The sequence below is a fragment of the Strongylocentrotus purpuratus genome, unplaced genomic scaffold (genome assembly GCF_000002235.5).
Source record: "Strongylocentrotus purpuratus isolate Spur 01 unplaced genomic scaffold, Spur_5.0 spur5_scaffold_5, whole genome shotgun sequence".
Lineage (NCBI taxonomy): Eukaryota > Metazoa > Echinodermata > Echinoidea > Camarodonta > Strongylocentrotidae > Strongylocentrotus > Strongylocentrotus purpuratus.
The window spans coordinates 43363158-43387336 of NW_022145611.1; the positions used below are offsets into that span (position 1 = coordinate 43363158).

A 24179-nucleotide genomic window follows, 5' to 3' on the forward strand; every position below is an offset into this window, starting at 1 on the left:
AAATACAAATTACACCATACTTGAATTGGTGCAAAAGTTGTTCAAATTGTTCACTGAGCTACATGTATGTTTACCACACAATGAATGAAACACTTTTATCTGTGTATACCGGTAGATAAACATTTTTTATTTAATTTTAAAAAAAAAATTGAAATAATATTCATCTTTAGAGTTTCCTTTTTACCAATTTTTATACAAAAAACCAAATTTCTCTTAGAAAGCAAGCTTGCTGCATGGAAGTGTCTGAAGTAATGAGTGGGTGTAGGAAATACGATTGAAAGTGAGGGAAGAGAGGGGAGGGGCAGAGAAGGGTCAGCTGAAGGAGAAAGGAAGTGGCAGACACGGCAGTTGGGAGAAAGGGGCAGCAAATTATGTAATTTAATTCATGTGTGGGAGGAACAGACAAGTGCTCATTTTCTTCCCCTCTCCCCCTAATGATGAAGGAACTGAACGAAGGTTGGATCAGTATGAACAGTTGTACTAAGTGTTGGAGGAAAAAAGGAAACCCAAAAAGTAAAACTTTTTTCCAACTAAAACGTACATGCACATGTACAAACTGATAAGTTGAGGCAGGATTAACATCTTTGGGATAACTAAATTCATCATTAAATTTATTTAAATGCTATTTTCATTTTATGTTTTAACATTTAAATAAGGTTTTTACATTTTGACATATCAAGGTTCTTGAATGTGTGTCTACTGCATCTGTATTATTAAATCAGAACAAAAAAAGAATGAGCATTTGTCCATCGCAATTCCACAGCGCCTAATGGGCATAACATCAATAACAATAAATTCAGTCTACATGTACATGTAGAGGAAAAAAACCCACTTCTGGAGAGTAGTTTTTAAAATCTTTTTTTTGCAGTGTAAATGCTCCCCTCAAAACACCAGTGTATTATTGTGGGTTTTGGTCACGTGATTCTCCTCGCTTCCATGCCAACGCATGCAGAGCAATGACAATTGGCACATGCACACACACACACACAGAATTATCAATACCCAACTGGTTTTTAATGGGTTTTACCAGTAGTGTAAATGATAGTTTAAAAAAATGATGGTTTTCAAATGGGTTTTTCTGCAATGTAAATGAACCTACAGATAAAATTGTACTTTTGTTTTTATTATCAGGGAAATGCATTTCAATCTGCCAACAGAAACCACAATTACCAATGTCACAGGGAAGTAGTATGAAAGTCTTGTTGCATGGCAGGACTGATACAGTTGGTATTCTCTATTGAATATTTGATTATAATCTTTAATAGTAAAATACATTTTAAAAAGGTACATGTGTATAACTGTATACAGGTATGGAGATTGCAAAAATTGAAGAGAAAAAAACGAAAACTACTAAAAAAAAAAGAACTAACTGTGGCTGAGAGAATCTGCACATATCTGAATTAAGATACAAACTAGATGGAATTTTGACTGCGCGCAGTCGAAAATGATGCCTCCGCCATAGAGCAATTTAAACAAGTTTGGAGTTTAAATCTCCAGTGGTTCTTGAGATATCATGATAACAATCTCAATGTATGGAATTTCATAAGTTGACCTCTGTGACCCTTGACCTTTGACCTACGTGCTCCAAAATCTAATCAGATTGTCTTCCTATGGTGATACACACTATCATTAAGTTTGAAGTTTAAATCTCCAGTGGTTCTTGAGATATTATGATATGGTGATACATACTATCATGAAGTTTGAAGTGAAAATTCTCCAGTGGTTCTTGAGATATCATGATAACAATCTCAATGTATGGAATTTCATAAGTTGACCTCTGTGACCCTTGACCTTTGACCTACGTGCTCCAAAATCTAATCAGATTGTCTTCCTATGGTGATACACACTTTCATTAAGTTTGAATTTTAAATCTCCAGTGGTTCTTGAGATATTATGATAACAATCTCAATGTATGGAATTTCATAAGTTGACCTCTGTGACCCTTGACCTTTGACCTACGTGCTCCAAAATCTAATCAGATCGTCTTCCTATGGTGATACATACTATCCTTAAGTTTGAAGTTTTTACATCTCCAGTGGTTCTTGAGATATCATGATAACAATCTCAATGTATGGAATTTCATAAGTTGACCTCTATGACCCTTGACCTTTGACCTACGTGCTCCAAAATGTAATCAGATTGTTTTCCTATAGTGATACACACTATCACTAAGTTTGAAGTTTAAATCTCCAGTGGTTCTTGAGATATCATGATAACAATCTCAATGTATGGAATTTCATAAGTTGACCTCTGTGACCCTTGACCTTTGACATACGTGCTCCAAAATCTAATCAGATCGTCTTCCTATGGTGATACATACTATCCTTAAGTTTGAAGTTTAAATCTCAAATGGTTCTTGAGATATCGCGCTAACAAACTCAATACAAGGAATTTCATAAGTTGACCTCTGTGACCTGTGACCTTTGACCTACGTACTCCAAAATCTAATCAGATCGTCTTCCTATGGTGATAAATACTATTCCCGAGTCTTAAGTTTAAATCTTAAATGGTTCTTGAGATATTGTGATAACGGTCAAACGGGACGGACGTACAGACGTACGGACGGACGTACGGACGTACGGACGGACGTACGGACGTACGGACGGACGTACGGACGTACGGACGTACGGACGGACAACCCGAAAACATGATGCCTCCGGCACCACCTTCGGTGGCGGAGGCATAAAAATAAAGTCTATATTTTTCAGACAGGCGTTCATACTGCATCTAAATCTGCCTGATGGAGACACATGCACGTTAACCTTCATGTAATGACTCATGCTCAATGATCTACTGTACTGGCGTCAATTGACCTACTTATCTATAGATGGACAGTCCAATTATTGCAATCGTAACATGTGCATGTACCTGTGTACTGAACACTGTATCAGATAATAACATTTAATGCAGTGTATACCCAAAAATATGATAACTATTGTCACACCCATGTTTGTATCAAAGCTGTGAAATATAAACAGATAGGCTATACAAAGAGGGTACATGTATGGTTCTGCGTTGGAGCTTTGTAGGCTCCAGCTCCCCCCTCCCCCCCCCCCCCCCCCCCTCATCTAATCTGATCTTTTATATTCAAAATCACATTATGATCATAACGCTGATAAATGAAAAGTTTTCAAATCTTTCGAAGAACAGTGTTGGACATTCTCAATGTACATGTACATGTACATAATAATTACAGTGTCTATATTTTCTTACGAGTTTAATATTCAGCTACATACAGTACATTACACAAACATATTCTTACAATACAAAACAGATCCAATGACATAACTTAATTTTGAGGTTGATCATGCAAGCATTTCCCATGTTTTCCACATGAACTGTACTTATAACTTGAAATGCACTGCTCATAGGCCAGGACAATTCAATCCAGCACTAATTATGCTCTGGCGTGTAATTAAGCAGGCTTTATCTGCCACTGGAATCTGTCCCCTTGTGTACTTAGCACATAGCAGATGTCACAGTGCCCATGTTGTAAATGTCGCAGTGCAAAAATTGGACACATGAAATATTGCATGCAAGAAGAAATTTGAGCATGTCAACTGTCACGTCCTACATACATGTAAATGTCGCAGTGCATCATTGGCCATTCATTTCTTAAAAGAAATACAGGGTCTGTCTCGACTATACATGATGAAACCTGGATACAGGCTAAAAGACATCTGTGATGTAACATTGAAATATTGGCAAACTTGCATAGTATAAAATATTGTTCAAATATTACTGATATGTTAATTTCATCACTTTTTCAGACAAGAAGAGTCATTATTCACATATTGGACCTTGTACCAAACACGGATCAATTGAAGCAAAGCAAGGAAACAATATCGTCTCCATTACAATCTTATTTTTGTTTTTAATGGAACAGAAAATACAAAGTTCCTCTCATAACAGAACTGTGAGTCCAGTATGTTTAGCATGAGGCAAGAAGATGATATCTATTACATCACTCACCTTGATATCTCTGTGCATCTTTCCAAGTGTATGCATGTAAGCTAATCCAGTCAGTGTCTGCTGGCACACATAAGCAATCTGCAATTCTGCCAAATGTCCAGTCACTAATAATAGAAGAGTAGAAAACAAATTGTTGAAAATTGTGGATCACTACTAAAATAATATATTATAACGTTTACATGTATAATTAAGGATCTTTTGATATTTTATAAAGAAAGTAGCAAGAATTACATCTTCAAAAAATATCGTGCTCGCAAACGTTTAAAGATAATCTTAATATGCAATTACATTAATATTCATTTTCTTTTGATTTACAATGAAGATAGTAGGCTAGAAGATTGTAAGTGCAAAATGTGTAAACTAGAAAACAGTTAATTATTTCTAAACGATACAAGAATGTATGGCCTCTCTGCGCATGTTGTGCTTTGAGACACATCTGTACTTTGATCAATTCATCCAAGTGCTGGATTCACACAAACATCTTACTTCGGTTACACTTATGTATCAATTTCTTCAACAACGAACTCTATGAAAACCTAGTGTCTCAGGCCTCACAAGTGGTGTGTTTCCACTAGCCCAAACAAAGTCAAACTTGAGACCGATAAGATAAATCAGCTCAAGCATATACATGTACCATAGTCCGAATGTGCCTCTACCAGAAAATAAGCCAGCTAACATTGGCAGATTATTTCACAAACGGGCCCTAGTTTGCTTAGGATAACAGGTTTCAAGGGCTAATAATCCAAGCACAATGGTGACATTGCCCCTATTTGAATCTTTATTGTGAATTTAAGCTACAATGTAGTTGTGATTGGGCTAATTCCCCCCCCCCCCCCCCACACTTACAGTAATAGAGGGCTATTTTAATAACTGTCGCTAATGAAAACTAGCCTATATCATGTTGTAGGCTGCCGAGAGCTTGAGATCTGAATGGTGGACAGGTCTATGAATGCCCCAGTGAATATGTCATGGACGGAGGAAGATAGAAACTAATCTGATCGGAATTGCAATATGGTAATTCTAATAACATTGAAGTGGTAACATAAGATGCAGGATCAATAACATACACTCGTAGCAGCTTCAGAGAGACTTTGTGCTGAGGTACCATGTTTGATTCTACTGTGTTTTCCTGGCCTAAATGGGTGAGAAGAGGGGCCCTTTTTATCGCTAGGCAAACAAGAAGGAGCAATTTGACTACATGTACATGATTCCGAACGAACAGCATTGAAGTACAGTTTTGTGTTCTTGCATGTTATGGGGTAATTTACTTGAAATCACAAGAACTTTTTTTAACATGAACTGAAGAATAAAAACATCATCTACACTGTTAAAGAGTGTGTGACCAGAACACCATCGTTTTGACATCAAACTAATGACAAGCGACATGTAGCATAACTCAAACATATACATGTACTGTAGGCTTATTGTAACCAGACTTAGATCATGCAGTTGTAACATTCCCTTTAAAAAATTGTCACATTTTTTGGTTATCTGTACACCTGAACTTTGTTGAAAGGTTTCTGTGTCAGTTGGTTTTTGTTAATTTCCTTCCTGTGTCCATGTGTAATGTTTTCAAAAATAGATAAAACACTGCTGTTATTCTTCTCAATCAAATCAACTTGGGTTATAAGCTCGTGTGAGGGTTTTTTTTCTCTCACTTTCAAACAAAAGCTTTATATAATGCAGCTATTTTGATAATTTGTCATTTGCTCTAGTACTTATTCCATCAAAGATCTGTACATCTAGGCCCTAACATGGATATGTTTAGACTAAAGTTATGATTACATGTCAGATGGTCTAAGGTTGAAGTTTGGTACATACAGGGTACGTAGTAATAGTCTCTAGAGCATACAAGGCTCAATCACTATTTTTACAGGTGCATACATTTAAATATGGTTATATCCTGTTCTTTCAACTTCATGGAAAAGAATATAACTCAACATAATGACTTAATGTGTCCTTTTTTTCTTCAAATAGCTGAAGTGTTTACTTCATGCATGACGTACAACTTACATGTATATATAAATAGATCCTGATAAGAAGTTGAAAACTACTAGGACAAAGTTTGAGGCAATGATTTTGTTTCTTTCTTTTAAAGAAATTTAAACAAAAACAGTTTATGGAGTATCAATGTATTACCTGTAGATTGTGGAATGTTTGAGCCATGATATATTTATGTAGTTAACTGTACATATATCAAGAGTGCATGCAATTCGCATAACAAATAATGGACTTTGAACAGAAAAACATTTACATGTATGGTTACGAGAGGATGTACACACAGTACAGTGGATGTCAGTACATGTACAGTACATGTACATTTTTGTAATACATGTATGTATTTTCTAATTTTTTCCCTTCAAAATGCATACATACATGTACATGTACATGTAGTGCATATGTGAACATGAATTAAGTTAATTAACATATTTCAAAGTAAATTGAAATGCATCTGAAGTTTGTATAATTTGTAATCAATCAATCAAAAGTGAGACGGCATGCAAATTGAACATATGGGCCTACGTATGAGAATTGGAATGCAACTGGATATTGTGATATTTTTTTACTGCGTCACTGCCTGTATCATTGAATGTTTACAAATAACTGGCCACAAAATATACCTCTAAAAAAGTGAAAAGGGAGGGAACATGATAAATTGAGGTCTAAATGAGAGGACTAGCTTGCTAAGATGGAGAATTCCTGCTGCTACAGCAGACATGATAGTTGAGAGTTTGAACTATAAGACTAGCTTCCTAAAGGAAGAGAATACTAGCACTAGTAGAAGTAGACATGATAGCTTGAAGTCTGAATTAAAAGTCTAGTTTGCAGTGCTCAGTAGCTCTAGGTGGCAGTCTCCAGAAGATATGACAGCCAGAGGTTCGGATGCGTTCCTTGTCTATGAGTCATCTCTGCTACCTATAACATTGTTCATGTGATGAAAAGAGCTACGAAGCTCATAATAAATTCTGTAATAGTCAACACGTTTGGTGAGAATCTAGAGATAAACTTGAAGCGATGTGGCTCATGCTATTGGCAAACACTATGTATTCACTTGTAATTTAATTTCCCCATGCAAAGTCTGCCCACTTTTCTTTTCAGATCTTATGAATGAATAAGAAGTTTTTAAAAAATCGTTTTGTGCAAACAAAAGTTTGAATCTTTTTTTTTTAAAGCCAAGACTCAAAATGGCTTCACCCACCCTTGTATACAATTGTCACTTGTTCATATAAATTAATTAGAATTGTCCTGGTTCAGCGCAGAGCAGCAGACATTAAATGACATTTCCAGTTTGGATTCAGCTGTTGTAGCCGCCTTCTATTAGCCTTGATGGACTTAACGCATGATGCAAAGCATCTTGTTTGTCTGTCTGTCTGTTTGTCTCGATGGAAGGCATAGTTAGTACTATACATGCATACTTGCATCTGTTGTCTGTGTATGTACATGTTATTAAGTTATCTACCATACATGATTGTTTCATTAGTCAACTTGTAAAGACATGTCTGTAGAGCACACAAATATGTTTTAGTACGAGTTATAGAAATCCTTTATCATAATGTTTTGCCTACTCTCAGAGTTTTGAGACTATAATATTTTCTTCTTTAGGTATACTTGTCTGTATTATGGTATGTCACTCTCTGTAGTGAACCTCTGTTGTGACATGGGGTCAGCCCTTCTAATGCAACTTGTGTTTTTAAACTATGATGGAAATACAAAATTAGTCAAATATTTGTGCTTAGTAGCACACTACCATACACCCAACTTTGAATTGAAAAATAATGGTACAATTGTTTGCACTGCACTGTCCGCATTGTCCCAACAGCATATAGTGACTGTGGTGGTAATAAATATGTGTAGGAACAGGAAGTATGTACACGTAGATTCATCTATAGTCTCATGACACGGTTGATTGTGGAACAATATACAACCATAATACACCTCAGCAGGGTAGAAGAAAAGGATCACATTGTGGACCACATTGACTGACATCTTTACCTGCTGAGAGCTATATGTATACAATGTATGTATCAAAAAATCAAATGTCTTTCTGGCTCTCTAACAGATAGTACACTGTTCACTGTGGATGTTGTTGTATGCCAAATATGATTCTACTGTGCTATGATCTAAGCCAATTTGCCAAGTTCAAACTCAGTTGAAATGGTGTCCATGGGAAAATGAGTGTCCCCTGCAAATGCAGATTAGAATAGACCGAAAATGCCATGGTCCTCTCAGCTCTATTTGCCTCTCCTCTTCTTCTATTTCTTTTTCCTCAAACTTGGATTCATATGCTTCTTATACAAATTAAAAGTTAAAACCTAGATATTTCCACTTTGTTTATCCTGTCATATGAACTGTCTAACAAAACAATGAACAGATTAAAAGTTCCTGAATATTTTCCTTTAGATTATGCTAGCATAAATTTAATTTGATGATCAACCATACAGGTATCACATACTTGTACAATGTACAGTACATGCCCACCAATATACAAGAGGGTTCCAAAATGAATGGAAATATTTCAGAACTGGCTCTTTCTCTCCCTCTCTCTCTCTCCATCATAATGTAATATGACCTATGACCTGAGGGCACGTCTGTTTATTGCTAACTGTCTTCCTCATCTCCTCTCTTGGGCAGATTTCATCCAGCTAACCATCCTTTCATTAATGTCCCTTAGGGTTTCATATCAAAGAAAGTTTGGGAATAGCAGACTGGAGTTCAATGCACAATAGCATCCTCTACAATACAGTAAACCACATGCATGTACATGTACAGAAGATACATACTGTACAGTACATGTACAATGTATAAAGGTTAGTTATTTTAAACAAATTAGTGTGGATGAATACCCGCAGATAATTTTTTTTTAAATCCTTTTCATCTCAAAACTAATTGAATATATAGGTTATCTACATTGTACATTTATTTCCATCACCACCCATAATCATGTTATCATTTATCAAATTAAAGGTTTATTATCAACCTGCTACAATACCTTGAACTCTTTATTTACTCTCTGTCTAACAAAAAATTATCTGCAGCAAATAAACCTCGGATGTGTTTTGTTTTAAAAAGTTACCCTTTGGACATCAGCAAAGATTACATTTCACTTTGCATATATTTTATAACTGAACTTCCTTATTGTCAATATTTAATTACACCAACTTCTTGCACGCACTCTCACTTATACATGTAGAATACAAAAAGGGAAAGCCCCAGCACTATTCAATCTAATAACTATAGTATAATCAATGAAAGAAATATTATTGTACGTTATGTTATGTTTTATTAATTATGTTAATTTATTTGCATATTAAGGTGTGGATACTAAGCCCAGGCCTCTCGCCAAGAAATTAACAACGCGTGGCGCGACCCGAGGGAAAATTTAACCCTCCCCCCCCACCCCCCCAAAAAAAAAAAGAGTAAAAATTTGATTTTTTTTTTTTTGGATTTTTTTTTGGATTTTTTTTTTTAAAGTTCACAAGTATTTCAAGTAATTTGATGAATTTTTATCACGGTATTATATTCCGGGTCATTGTCATATTTACCCTTGCACTAAAAAATCTAAATTATCAATGTTATTCTATCTGTCTATGTTGGAATTTGTGAAATTTGTTATCCAATGTTACAAAGAAAACAAAATGAGAATGATCCTAGGTGTTTGGATTTTTTAAAGCTGTAATTATTTTCCTTAAATTAAAACAATATTGCATTTTCTTATTTTCACAAAAATTGCAGTACTCATATTTCTGCAAGTCTTTTACTTTATATTTGAGTAAAATAAATTCCCTGTCTCAAAATGAAATTTATACACCCGTCAATGAAAGTTTGATTTGAGGTCAACACACACACAGACTAGGCCGCTGCGCTAAGCTATGTGCACACAATACCATATCTGCCACCTCTTACAAATAATTCAGAATATTCTGGGTTTTTTTTATTTCTAGAACATGTGTACGCGAGGGCCTTGACTAGGCCTGTAACCGATCATCGGATCAGGGGCCGATCTTGAGCCGATCAGGTGTGATCGGATAATAATTTCCGATCGCCGATCAATAAAAATGATGGGAAAAAAAATCGGCAGAATTTTTTTTTTTTTTTTAGACCGAAAATTTTCAAGTTTTTGGCTATCAAATGCTTTAAAAAAAATTCATAGCCGGGATTATTTTGTGATTTGGAATTGTTGTAGACCATGTTTGTTGATATTTAGTGCCTTTTCATGACTTTGAAATTAATAATATTGGTCTAAGAGAAGAGGCAAAACATGCGGGCCGCCATCTTGGATTATGCGTTATAAACCAAGATGGCGGCCCGCATGTTTTGCATCTTCTCATAGACCAATATTATTAATTTCAAAGTCATGAAAAGGCGCTAAATATCAACAAACATGGTCTACAACAACTCCAAATGACAAAATAATCCCAGCTATGATTTTTTTTGAAGCATTTGATAGCCAAAAAACTTAGTTTTTGGCCTAAAAAAAAAAAAAAAAAAAAAAATCTAATGATTTTTTTTGCCGATTATTTTTGCCGATACCGATCACAGGTGCGAGGATATCGCTCCGATCTTCCTATCCGATCAAAGCCCTATCTTACAGGGTTAGTGGATACCCTGACAAATATTCAAAATTCAATTTGATTCCTGGAATGTTCCTGTAATTACGAATATGAGGCAGTTTACAAATAATTGTTAGCTCAACTTTGTTTTTTTATGGGAACATTTAAGGAAAATTTCACTTGAAGGATTTTAGGAATTTTTGAGGTGACACTAGCAAAATTTCGAGAATAAAAATGCCAAGAATCAATTTAACAAGCATTTCTGCTAGTGTGACCATGCCCGCATTTCCATTTTCCATAAAACAATTATTTTTGTAGTGTACTTACTGTGATAGATGTCCTGGAGTGATCCACCTCCACAGTATTCCATAGCAATCCATAGTTTCTCTCTTCTAAGGTAACTCCCAAAGTATCCTACGATGTTTGCATGGCGACAGTCCTTCATCATTAAGATCTCTTGTTGGATGATAGTAAAATCATCACCTGAAATAAAGGAGATCAAATAAGTCATGGAAGAAGGCTGCTAAGAATTCTTTGAGTGTGCATAGAAAGAGTTGTTTAAGCTTTACAGGAGGGATTAGAGCGCTCTACAAGGTCACTGGAAAGGTGGTTATCTCATCAACTCAGCTCTCAGTTAACATAAGAAAAAGAGGATCATGGGGGACCAATGGTCACTGATTAGGCATTGGTTGTTATATAGAGGGCGCAAGTAGCTACAAGTAGTGCAGTGGGCCTTTAAATAAGAGACATGCCAAACAGAAACAACAATTAAACATTTTCAACAACCTTAACAAGTACTTTATATTGATTTGTAAGAAAGTATTTTTATTCACAAATACCAGCATGTGGATATCTGATAAATGTACATGTACATACTGTAGAGTGACTTCTTTTTTTAAACATCCATTGATAGATAAATGATTTTTGTCAATACTTTTGTCATCAATGGTTCAAACTTGCCCTGTAGTGGTCATTCTTTGACTTACATGTAGAACTAAAAATCATATTTAATCATTAACATCATAACTACAGCTGTACTGCTTTAACAGATTTATTTTCAACAGTTCTTATTATCTTCCATTGTTTACATTGGAACAGTCTTTTAAATGAATTCTCTATTTGATCAATATTATTTAACACTATGTAAGCTACCTGATATGTCCATAAACATGATTCTTTGTTCACTAAACAAAACACAATAATGTTATGTTTGTAGGTGTATACACAATGTCTGCATGATAACAGTGTCATACCTCATTCTCTGTATTTTAAAATATTATCTCTGCCAATATAACTACGTCAGTTTTCATTCCACAAATACCTCCCTGTCCTTCCCCGTGAACAATCTAATTTGCCAAAATGATCTTCATGTGTACTTTCACCCCAGTATCCATCCCTCAATGCATACACTCATGCACGCATCCAGGCTTTACAGCCAGGCTGTGTCTAGGGGCAGACCATAATGCTCTGTGATAAAGGGACTGTCACTGTACTGTACACAGACAAAAATAGGTGGTGTAACATTGAATTGGCCATGTAATATGTACATGTAATGAAATGGATTTGGGTGCAGCTAGCAGACAAGCTTGTGCAGAGTGCTAAGCCAGTACAGTCGAGCTACCCGGTCTGACATACTTATTTCCTTCTTCCTCCATCTCTCTCTACCTCCTCACTCCCATGGCTGATTGCTGTAAATCTCTGCAAACATCCAAGGAATGCTCATGCGTGCAGGCAGGGAGGAAGAAACTAGCCAGCCTGCCTGCCTGCCTCATGATCATCACATTACCTTTGCTTTGATCAGGCTATAATGGAAGATTGTGTAGCTAAAGGAATAAATGGACAAGGCATATTGTCCTGTTCTGGACAAAGAGAACTAATATTAATTAGACCCCATCAACTTATCCATGCAGTATGCAATGTATGATGTTGAGAAAAACTAATCACTTTATCTGATTATGCCCGGTTTGAGGATGCACTAATACAGTAACATTCCATTACTATACCTGTACAAAAAATTCACTATCCCCTTTAGTTTATCCCTACAATATATATCCCTAAAAACATCCAAAATTAATTTAGAATGAATTGTAATCCAAACAGGGAAAAAAGATTATTGGGGCAGAAAATAGGAATTTTTATAACTAAACATATTGGTAAAGAGACTTTGGTGGTTAGCGCTTCATACAAAATATAAGAGACATACTGTAGACTATACTGCCTTTTGCACATGAAACTTTTGCCCTGTGAATTTGACCTATTTCATAAATTTTGATCTTGATCTACATGTACTTTACAAGTGGACATTAGAGACAAATTTGTATCCAGCAATGAGACAATGACCTACATGAAAAGGGAAAGGTCAACTCTGCTAGTGAGACAAGCATAGTTTAACAACTGTCTGGATGCAATTTTCCTAATGGAAGTGTTTTTTCCTGTTCATATCTGGAATGACTCCTACAAAAATAGACCTCACGACCTAAACACGAGCAAACACGTTTAAAACAGGACAGAAATTTCACTTCGCATTGGCTAAGAGGCTGTCAATAACTGCAGTTTCATAGGGATCATAATTTCATTGTAGTTCCTGTTGGAAATTAGCAATATTGCTTTCACAAGGATGCCTCAAGGAATTCTAAATTTGTATCCAAGTCCCAATGTTCAGTCTGAATTAACAACAGGAAATTTGGAATAAGAGCCTTATTTGATAGCAGCGATACAAATCCAACGTCAATTCCTGCAGATTTGCTGTTAAAGGCAGTATACCCACAGAGTACAGAATGGCTAATATTTTAGACATTTATTAGAATCTAGCATTTCATCATCTAATTTATAATCTCAATGAAGCTGTAGTACTAGACCATCCTAAATCAAATCACATGCATTAAATCGAATAACTTTCTGATGCCTCAACAAAAATTATTCTATTAATCCAAATTACACAGTGATACATGGTTAAACTTAAAGCATACATGTGCAGCTGTATACAATATAATATACTTGATGTATTAGTATCAAAAGTTTGTGAATATATGCCTTATGAATGTGTGTTCTTACCTGGCTCTATCTTTATAACCTTGATGGCAGAGAGAGTTCCAGCTGCGGTCATCCGAGCCTAAAAATTAAAAAATACATACATTTTGAAATGTAAACAGATTTGACATTATACATGTAGGTCCAAGCTGTATTGTATTGATTTAAACAACAAATTATATAATTAAAGAAACTATTACTTTTAAAATTGGTAAAATGTTTAACCGTCTGGTATTCGACCATCCATGGCACTATCTGTTTTAATTTGATGGTTTCGTTAAAACAGACTTTTTTTTCTTATTTCTTTTTTTTAATTTGTGCTTTATTGAAAAATCAAAAGAAATCACAATATTTACAAAATAATTTACATAATAAAAAACATAATTAGAAATATTTACAAATAATTAACATAATTAGAAACAAAAACGGAGACTGTCAGGCATAGGACTCGGGCATGCATTGGAACAATGACTAGGTTTCACTTTGTTTATGAAGCCAATAAATCAAGTTTTGCCAAACATTATAGTCATCATAAATTCATAAGATTACAGATTGACAAGTTGATGCGTAAAACCAGCCTCAAAATACATGCACAATACTTAACCAACGCCATTTAAATCCCAAATCCTGACCTGTGCAATATCACGATAGCAAGGATGCGAGCTATAAACACGAATACACATGCGTACTAGGCGCTGATCAAAACAAATTTGGCACAAACCCAATCTGTATATATATATATTTCAATAAATTAATTGTAACAATATCAGACAAATTTTACGATTTAAATAATGAAATAAATGTATATTTATTATAGTATTTTAATTTATTTATTGTGGAAAATTAGGAAATTGTTTATTAATCCTATTAAAAATAAACATTTATTAGAAGTTTAGAACAGTAATCAAATGAGCCTGGGCTTCTATCTCTGTGTATTATACAGTGCATCCCAGAAATAAGGAAACCGAGAATTAATGATGTTTTTAATGTTTTACCATAACTTAATCACAATTACAGTATAATAAATAAATGACACATATTTATCAAGCTTTGATCCTCCGCCTTCATTTGATGTAACTTGTACAATGCATATTTCACGCATGAGTGATTAAAAACAATTTGAAGAGAGGGTACGGGCAGTATCTGAATTTCAAAGAGAAAATTACATTTCTAGAAAGTTTATTTTCTGCCCTTTCATATGACAACTCAATCAGCAAAAATGATCCTGGAATAACAAAGCTCTGTTGTTTAAAGTAATGCTTACATTTCCATAATTGATTAAACAAATTCGTTTTCACTGGCTGGCTGCCTACTGTAGCAACAGACAGAGTTGACGAAGACTTAAATCCGTTTCATTGACGATCAGCTGACGGTATGTGGCTTAGAACTATCATTGAGCAAAATGTCTCATTAATTAACCATTTCATAGTTGATACCGTAAACATAATTTAAGACTTGGATCATATTCTGTTAATTAATAACCATGCGCATGTACATGTAACCTCAATCAGAAAGCAACTTTAATGTAGGAGGCCCTGCTATTAGAAAGTGACCTCTTTTGACAGGTGATTATGAATCCGGAATGGGGCTGAACCAGCTAAGAGGGAAATCAAAAGTTTCCTCTTTCTCTCTCTATATAATCTCCCACTCCCATGTAGGGCCGGCCATGTGCTTTCCCTCCCAAGGTTTGTGCCAGTATATTCCTGTCTGTCTGTCCTGATGTAGTCTTATATCCAGGGGTGATAGTGAGCACTAAAAAAAAAATAGGTTTTTTGTTTTCCCCTCAACCACGCCCCCCTTGAGTAAAAAAATGAGGATTCGCGGGGAAAAAATGGCATCTAACAACATTCCCCCCTTTCGAGTAAGAAAATTTGGGAAAAAATAGGGCAAAATAGGATAATAAAGAGAAAATAACGGGGAAATCTGTAAAATCAGGATAAAAGAGGGAAGAAGAAAAAAAATCTGGTAAAAAAAAAAAAAAAAATTAATAACTTTTTTTTTTTTTAAATCAGGAGAAGAAAAAAATCAGGAAATTTTTTTTTTAAATCGGAAACCGATTTAAATCGGGTTTTTATCAGGCCTGTATATCATGTACAAACTACAGCATGCACGTAGTGATTCAAATAGATCTGCAAGCTGGGCGTCTATAGAAATGCCTACAGTATATTATATTTTTATTAAAATCCATTGAAACATTCTTTTTAATGATCACATTAGTGCAACAGAGTACACTCCCAGGCTTACAAGCGAATACTCGAATATTCGGACGCCATGTTTGTTTTAAAAAAAAAAAAAAAAAAAAAAATTAATTTTTATAATTTTTTTTTTTTTTTTTTTTGGGCCACCACCATACCACGGGAGCAGTTTCCCAGGTCAGTCCCCGAAAGCTCATGCAATTTTACTTCGAGTTGCAGTTGAAGGCGCCGATTTAATAATAATAATAACAGTAAACAATGCTGTTTTAAAAACCAAAGGTGGCAGAATAATCCATTTTCCTCCGAGTCCAAACAGAAATCAGGACATTTGGTCCCAGTTTCTGAATAGTGAGTTTGACTGTAATTGAGCTTGGAAACATTTTTACCGACGGTACGTGCCATGCCAGCGGTCGGCGCTCTCCCTGGCATGGGTAAGCGTCGGCCTGGACAGTGCCAGCTGACCGTTTTTTTTTGTTTTTTTTGCGGCAGAATATTTGAGTACGAGAAATCGTACTCGAGCAGTTGTCAACAGTGCGGGTACTCGAGCATTTGATTACTCATCGCAGCCCTAGATCACATACATGTACATGTATTATTTAACAAATCAGCTACAGCTAAGCTTACAAGTACACAAATATACATGTAGAGTGGGCACAGAATAGAAAGAAATAACATGTACAGGGTGTACATGTTTTTTGGATTCTTATTCATTAAAACAAGCCTAAATGTATCTACATGTAACTATCAGTATTGGGTAATTCACTAACATACACAGACCTGTCTAACCAACCCAAATACATGTAGACAACTACTCTAAACAAAAGCAGAAAAAACAGAGAAGCAATGTGATCAAAGTTTCTATTAAATCTGGCTAAATTTAAGAAAGTTGTAATCACTACTGGTATACATGTACATGTAGGTATGGGTACTTCAAATTGGCCGAAGCGGTGATGCCATGTCGGACTACTTTCCTGTCTGTTCCAACATATAAATCATAAAATGACTAAATTTTTAATTTTTCAAAATTTTTAGCCTTGAGGGTCTATTCTTTTTAGAGGACCTATAATAATATTATCTATAATGTATTTTGAGTAATGCCCCAAGGGAGAAGGAAGTTACAAGAAAAACAAAAATTAGTGAAACTTTTGTGCACGGCATTTTGTACAGTAGGAGAGTTATCCACGTCCTACGTCACAATCAACTTATTAACCAGACTACCGGTACCAATTTGAGATTTCGCATAGAATTAGTGATCTTATATTTCAAACGGAAGAATGACATCACAAACGCTGAAATTTGTTATTCATTAAAATCCATACATGAACGTGTGCCTCAATATATTAAACTAATCGTCATTATCGTTAAAAAAGTATCAACTTTGCAACACAGGAACAGCTTTTTCTGTGTACACCGTGTGTATTTGCATTTCAGGCAGAACAAACATCTTGAATTCTTGTAAGAATAAGAGTAAGAGGTCAGCGTTTTTTTAGTGTAAATCATATGTTGGCTGTGTTTAATCATCAGCAACATGGGGAAGGTAAGCAAATTGCTATAAAAAAATTAATTGTAAAACAGTTAATTTGACTGATTTTGTATAATTTGTGAAATATTTTTAAATGGGAAGCAAACCGTTGTGGTGTTGGTGAAAATTACATTTAAATTGTCTCAACACCGATTTCGAGCGTCAGTTTAATAGGCTTCAGTTCCGAGAATGAGGATTGTCCGAATAAACAAAGATATCCTTGAAAACGCAGACAACTTGCGGGATTCCGCAAAAGAAAATAACCTCAGTTCTCTGTCTACTATTATGGATTTCGCATCGCCAACGCACGGCTTGGAAATATGAAAACGTCTGCAAAAATGCGGACGCGTCTCTCCGCGTTTATGAAGACGAACCTCAGTAGGGGGTGTTGATCCGATAACAAGGTTTGTCTGCATTTTTGCAGACTAGTGCTGTAACATCACGGATATCTCCAATTCCGTTTAACCGCCAGTCAAAACTGGACGGTTTTCGGTTAAACGATTTTTTAAAAAAAAATTATAAAATTTTTTTAAAAAAATTGTTTTTTTTTAGTTGTTTTTTTGACCGACTGAAAAAAACCCACGCGGGAAGGATATTCATTTAAAAGAACATTTAGAAGAATGTGTAAGATCATTAATGTAAATTAAAAACATTAGAGGACCTAAGATAGAACCTTGTGGTACACCGTGTGTAAAAGTTGGATGAATTATTATTATAAACTACATATTGAGATCTATTACAAAGATTACTTTCAAACCAAGATTCAAATAAGGTTTTATTCATTACTTGTCAACAAGTCCGAAGACTAAAAGATGACAGACAAATTGGAGTGTTGTTCTAGTTTCGGAGTGGTGAGTCAATGCACAGATTACTGAGCTGGTAGACATTGCCAGGCATAGTACCAGGTGGAGGGGCATATATAAATCGAAACTTTAAAAAAAATTAAAAAAAATTATTAAAAAATAAATAAATAAATAATAAAAAAAATTAATTTTTTTTTTTTTTTTTTAAACGGGAAAACGAAACCGTCCAATTGAAAACGGAATCCGCCATGGGCGGTCGGATACCGGACGGTTAAACGTTTGACTACATCACTATTGCAGACGTTTCATATTTCCAATCCGTGCGTTGGCGATGCGAAAAAAGGATCCCAAAATGATTTTCTTGAAGCATTTTACACTGAATTTGTACAGAGACTTTCACATTATGAGCGTTAAATCCTCAGAAAGAAGGACAACCCATAATAGTACACGGTAGACTGGGGTCATTTTTTTACACAGAAAGGATCGTTCATCCGATCTCAGCCTCATTTTCATAAGTTGGCGCCTAGCCTAGCTGACATGTGCCGTTCAGATTGGCTATCGCTGTTCTCCATTCACTCAATGATATTTGTGCGAGGAGCAAGCTGATTTCAGTCAACCCTCAGGTCTATTTGTTATGATTTTTTCACTCAAGTATTTCACTTTAGTATTTCACCTAAGTTTCAGTTTTATTCTACTAACTATTTTTTAAGTTCCAACAATTCTCATTTTTGTTATATTTAAGGTACAAACTGGAAATATATTCTGAGATGTTCATTGATTTTTCTTTGTGTTTGCAATGCCGTGTGTGCATCAGTTAATGTGTGAAATGCGTCACCTGTTTAAAGCAGGACGTTTCAAAATCTCTGTGGTGTGACGTAAAATTACGTATCGACTTTGCCATGCCATCGGTTAAGTTGCACTTAAGTTAAGCAGGCCCGCTCTCACTTAAATTTGAAGCCATTTGAGCGGATCAGCCAATGAGAGCGCGTAAACTCACTGTACAGCGTTCAATGCGCAAAGTTCTTCGTATAGGTTCTAGGTCTAGAGTAAAGGAGCCCGTTTTCGGCCACTTAAGACAAAATCCTATTTTTAGGACTCTTTACTTCCTATTTATTATCATTTCTTGTTCAAATCATGAAGCAAATATTATTATTATTTAAACAAAAAAAGAATCCCAGAAAAAAATCACGAATTGCCATGACAATATTCATTTCAATTTTCACTGTTTTGGAGCCAGTTATCGGCCGAGCGTTTCAGTTTACGGCCGCATGTACAAAGTCAATAGGAAGCGCTCGCGCGCGCCGTGCGTTTCCGCGCTGATGTACAGCACAAGCGGGCGAAGCAGGTATCCCACGCCGGAGCTCCCTGGTGCTCGCCTGGCCGAAGACAGGCACAGCGGTGATCGGAAGTTGGAATCTGAATTAGACAGAGATAACGTGTGTGCGTCGCGGTGTGCGGCTGCATTGATTTAATACATGCGATGAGATACTTTTGAGCTTGCGACTAGCACAAAATTGGGCTCTAAATCTGAAAAATACTGGAAATAAAGCTCATTTTATGGTACCCATATTTCTTACAGACACGCGTAAGATACTCGATTTTTCAGATTTGGGTAGCGGGACCGGCGATTACATCGCTAAAATGTGATATTTTAGGATATATTTTCCATTGCAAATGTGGTTCTTCAGTGACACTGGCATGGTATGGTATGTGTGGGATATGTGTTATGCTATATGCGATGTATTTTAGAGTGATTTTACCTTGCATCCAACCAATCGGCCGAAAACTGGAGCTGGCCGATTACCGGCTCCTTTACTCTAGATCTAGATCTACTAGTAGTCTACTAGGCTATTTGTATTTGTGCGGACGATCCTTACTCCCGGACTACTGTTCAGTAGACCGAATTTTCCGTCTCTTTCGTTCGTTAGCCTCTTATTGGGGTAGGGTCGGCTCTCTCTTTAGAGACGGAAACCGTCTATACACATTCCCTTGATAACGCCACGGCCATTTCAGGTCGTAGCGTTTTGCCCCCAAAATCCCCCAAAATGTCATTTTACCTCGTGCATGTTATATTGTAAATTAGGCCTAGGCTATAATAAATCAGTTCCACTTACCAACTTGACTGAAATAATCAGTTTAATAGTAGGGTGTCTGATCGCGCACCCGATGTTGTGTGCTAAAATCTTTCCCATAGAGATTGCACACATCCCTATGTGGTCTACATGCATTGCGCGACCAAGCAAAATTGGTCAATGGTTTTATGAAAAAATTAGAAATTCAAACCTTTATAACAAATGATCCTGAAGGTGAAACTCAATAAATGTGGTGTCATATGAAAGAGCAGGTTTTTCTCCATATTCCCCATAGGGGGCCACCCCCGGAATTCTAAAAATATCTTGCTCAAAACAGCGATTTAAACATCGTTTCCATGGTAACTCGGAGATTTACCAATTTCACGAACTGCTCCCCCGAGGGATAAGTTGGGCCAGCTGTAAAGAATATATCCATGCACTTATTTTTTCTCTAGTCCCAAGGGATCATTTGTTACAACAGTTTGAAAATACCCTTGCTCTACACTTTGCATATCGTGCTGTGCATTAGCTGTGCAGCTTTTGAGCAGAAATTATAACTCTGCGTGAACCACTTTTCTGTCCATTCTGACCAAAATGCTATGAATATTGCACAATTTTTGAGGGGCTGTATCTTTTGATAGAAACATCGGTGAGTCTTGAAATTTGAAAGGTATTATTCTGATTACATTTTTTATTCCAATATCAAACAAAAATGGTGAAAAACGATCCCAAATTGAAAATTGAAAAATCGTTCAGACACCCTATTAATAGTCCCTTTTTAGGAATTTATGGGTCAAAATCGAAATCCATGTTGAAAAAGATTTTCAAAATGGATTTCGATTTTGTGAATGTGTATAGACGGTTTCCGTCTCTAAAGAGAGAGCCGGCCGACCCTACCCCAATAAGAGGCTAACGAACGAAAGAGACGGAAAATTCGGTCTAACTGTTCAGCAGACGATATTACACCACCATCCCTCAACACAGTCACAGACTACCAGAAATGCGTCTTATTTTACGAGATCAACCTCGACACCACAGCATGACCTCAAGTTTGGTGTTGTGGCTGAAGTTGGTGTTTTCACAACACCAACACCAGCTTTCGACACCGAACTTGAATTAACCCAAACCAATGTCTCACTCTCAGTCACTCACACTCACACTCACAGATATCACTGAGCTGAATACGGTTTCTAAACTAACCTTGTAAACATCACCGTACGTTCCGCTACCTATTCTTTGCAGCAGCTCAAAATCCTCCAGAGGATTTTTCCTCGAAATCTCTGCACTTGGCGTTTGCGACATGATGTCCCTCTCTTATGAAATACTACACATAGAAAGAAAAAGCATAGAAAATCCACGATATGATCCAGTTTTTTCTGATGACAGGCCGACAATTTCTGCCGACTGACTTCAGTAGATTGCTGGATGCACTTCCTGTCATGCGCATTAAGCTGAAGCTGCCTTTTTTTCCTTCTGTATCTACAAAGCGCAAGATGGCGACATCATGAATTCGAATAGAGTCAGCTTGCATTACAACCCCTTTATCATTGGTTCTTGCTTATATGGGTTTCTATGCATAATGTAATTATTTAGCAAACATGACAGTGAACGTAACTATTCTATTATTTTCTTTATCAAATTCTATATAAGACATGCCTGCGAATAGAAAAAGGGGGAAGTTCCGAAGGGAAAAGAAAAAGAAAGAAATGAGTAAAAATAATAATAATAATAGAATAGAATAGAATAGAATAGAATAGAATAGAATAGAATTTATTGACTCATTCGACCCCCTTCTGGGGTATGAGAGTACAACACATGTACATGTCATGATAATGATACATAATAAAGAATACAAACATAGCTTAATAATACAAAGAATACAGAATACAACAAAACAACAATATAAAAGTATAACGATAAATAGGAATGATCTAAACCTAGCCTATGCTAAACATAAATACAATATTATACAATATGGCAAGCATACATGAAAAGTGGAAAATACCACATGAACAATCCAAATACAAACACAAAGAAAAAGAAAGATAAAAACAAAAAATAATTTTACAAATTTTTTTTTTGTTTAAATACATTATTGTCTTAACTAAAAAAAAGAAATTATAAGTTTCATTTTTGTACATGTAAGTGAGTTGTGATTGGATTGTTAAGATATATGCAGACTAACAAAATACGCCATAATCGTCCATTGGACAAACAAAAACATAATGGAATATAATGTAATAAGACAAACAAAACAAAAAGTATACTAACAAAAAAACAAAAAAAAATGAACAAAAGAACAAACAAACCATCAAAACTATACTTGACCTAAAGAAAGACTGTACTACAGATCAAGAATTGTTGGTTGCTTAATTAACCTACCACTTCGGGTTGTAACATTTCTTTTTATGGGCGACATATGATTGGATTGTTCAGATTTACATGTATATAGACGAGCAAAATATGACATTATTATCCTTAAGAAGAGTACTAATTTCTTCAGCTGTCCTATACCGGAACATGAAAATAAATTCAACATGTGTGATGTGCAAGGGCGTTTAACTATTACTTTGCGACCTAAATATAACCTAGATATATTATCTTCATATCCCCACACTTCGCATCCATAAATGAGTATTGGGAATACAAGTTGGTCAAACAATTCACATTGAATATCCAGTGGCAGTTTGAGTCTTTGAACCTTTAATGACATAGAGAAGAGGGCTTTCCTGGCCTGTGATACCTGTATAGCCTTCTTAAAACTTCCATTATAATTAACCTGAACCCCAAGATATACAAAATCATCCACAACATCAATTTCATCTTCTCCAAATCTGAAAACTGGAAATTTACGTACTTTGCCTCTTGAAAATATAAGTACTTTAGTTTTCATTACAATATTGAGACAAGGCATTCAAAGGCACTTGCAATTCCTCTGCTGTGTCAGCCAATATTAGGGTGTCATCTGCGTACAACAATGTGTATAATTGTAAGAAAAGATCTTTGTTTACTTCTTTATCTAAAATGTCAGCACATACATTTTCAACTAAAAATTTGAGACCTTTAAAGTGTTTACTGAGAAAATCCTCGAAATCATTAAGATATATTGCAAAGAGCAGTGGTGATAAGTTTTCACCCTGCCTAACACCAACATCGCATTGAAAAGCCTCAGACATTTGACCATCTACTATCACGCACGATTTTGCTTGAGAATACATATTCTTAATAACTGTGAACACCTTACCATCCACCCCTGACCTCAATAATTTGTGCCAAAGTGAAACCCTATCAACCATATCAAAAGCTTTTCTATAGTCTATAAAAGCGCAGTAAATTCTCTTCCGTTTAGACAAGTAAATGTCAAGCAGGGATTTCAAAACAAAAATATGGTCTGTTGTAGAATAGCCAGCACGAAAGCCAGCCTGTTCTTCTCCAAGCTTGCATTCATTTTCGAAATAAATTGTTATCCTATAATTCAAGATGGAAGTAAACAATTTTCCCAAACAGCTTAAAAGTGTTATCCCACGATAGTTATCTGGATCTGTATCCTTTCCTCTATTTTTGAAAATAGGGACTATACTACCTAGACACCAGTCTTTTGGTACTAGACCACTCTCCAGTATTACATTAAAAAAAGCAGTAATACAACCAATTACAGCTGCTGAACAATTTTTCAAAAACTCATTTCTAACCAAATCTACACCACATGCCTTATTATTCTTTAGTTTCTGGATAATCTTTATAACTTCATCAACCGAGATAGGGGCATTCAGCTCATCATTGCCCATTGACTGGTCAAAATCCACATAATGTGTTTCAGATGCTGCACATTGCACATTATTCAAACTACTAAAATGATGCACAAAATCATCTAAAGAGACCTTGGCTGGACAAGAGCTACGCTTCGGTCCATCCAAAATTTTCCAATACTCTTGAGGACTATCCTTCTTAAGTATATGAAGATTGTTGTGTAAGAGCCTAGTGTACGCTTTTTCCTTTCTACGTAGCAATTTCCTATAATCTTTTGCAACAGC

The 24179-nt window shown here is 35.7% G+C and overlaps 1 protein-coding gene across 8 annotated transcripts in view; it reads right to left on the reverse strand.

The window, feature by feature from the left end:
- Positions 1 to 21590, reverse strand: part of LOC593505 (mitogen-activated protein kinase kinase kinase kinase 5) — a 64705-nt gene extending 43115 nt beyond the window's left edge. For all 8 annotated transcript variants that reach the window (XM_011672948.2, XM_030999451.1, XM_011672945.2 and 5 more), the window contains exons 1-4: positions 21346 to 21590; positions 13578 to 13635; positions 10851 to 11006; positions 3973 to 4076 (exon numbers count right to left, since the gene is read on the reverse strand). In XM_011672948.2, coding sequence (XP_011671250.2) covers positions 3973 to 4076; positions 10851 to 11006; positions 13578 to 13635; positions 21346 to 21447 — 420 coding nt within the window. In that variant the 5' untranslated portion in view covers positions 21448 to 21590. The remainder of the gene's footprint in view (positions 1 to 3972; positions 4077 to 10850; positions 11007 to 13577; positions 13636 to 21345) is intronic.
- Positions 21591 to 24179: the final 2589 nt, after the last annotated feature.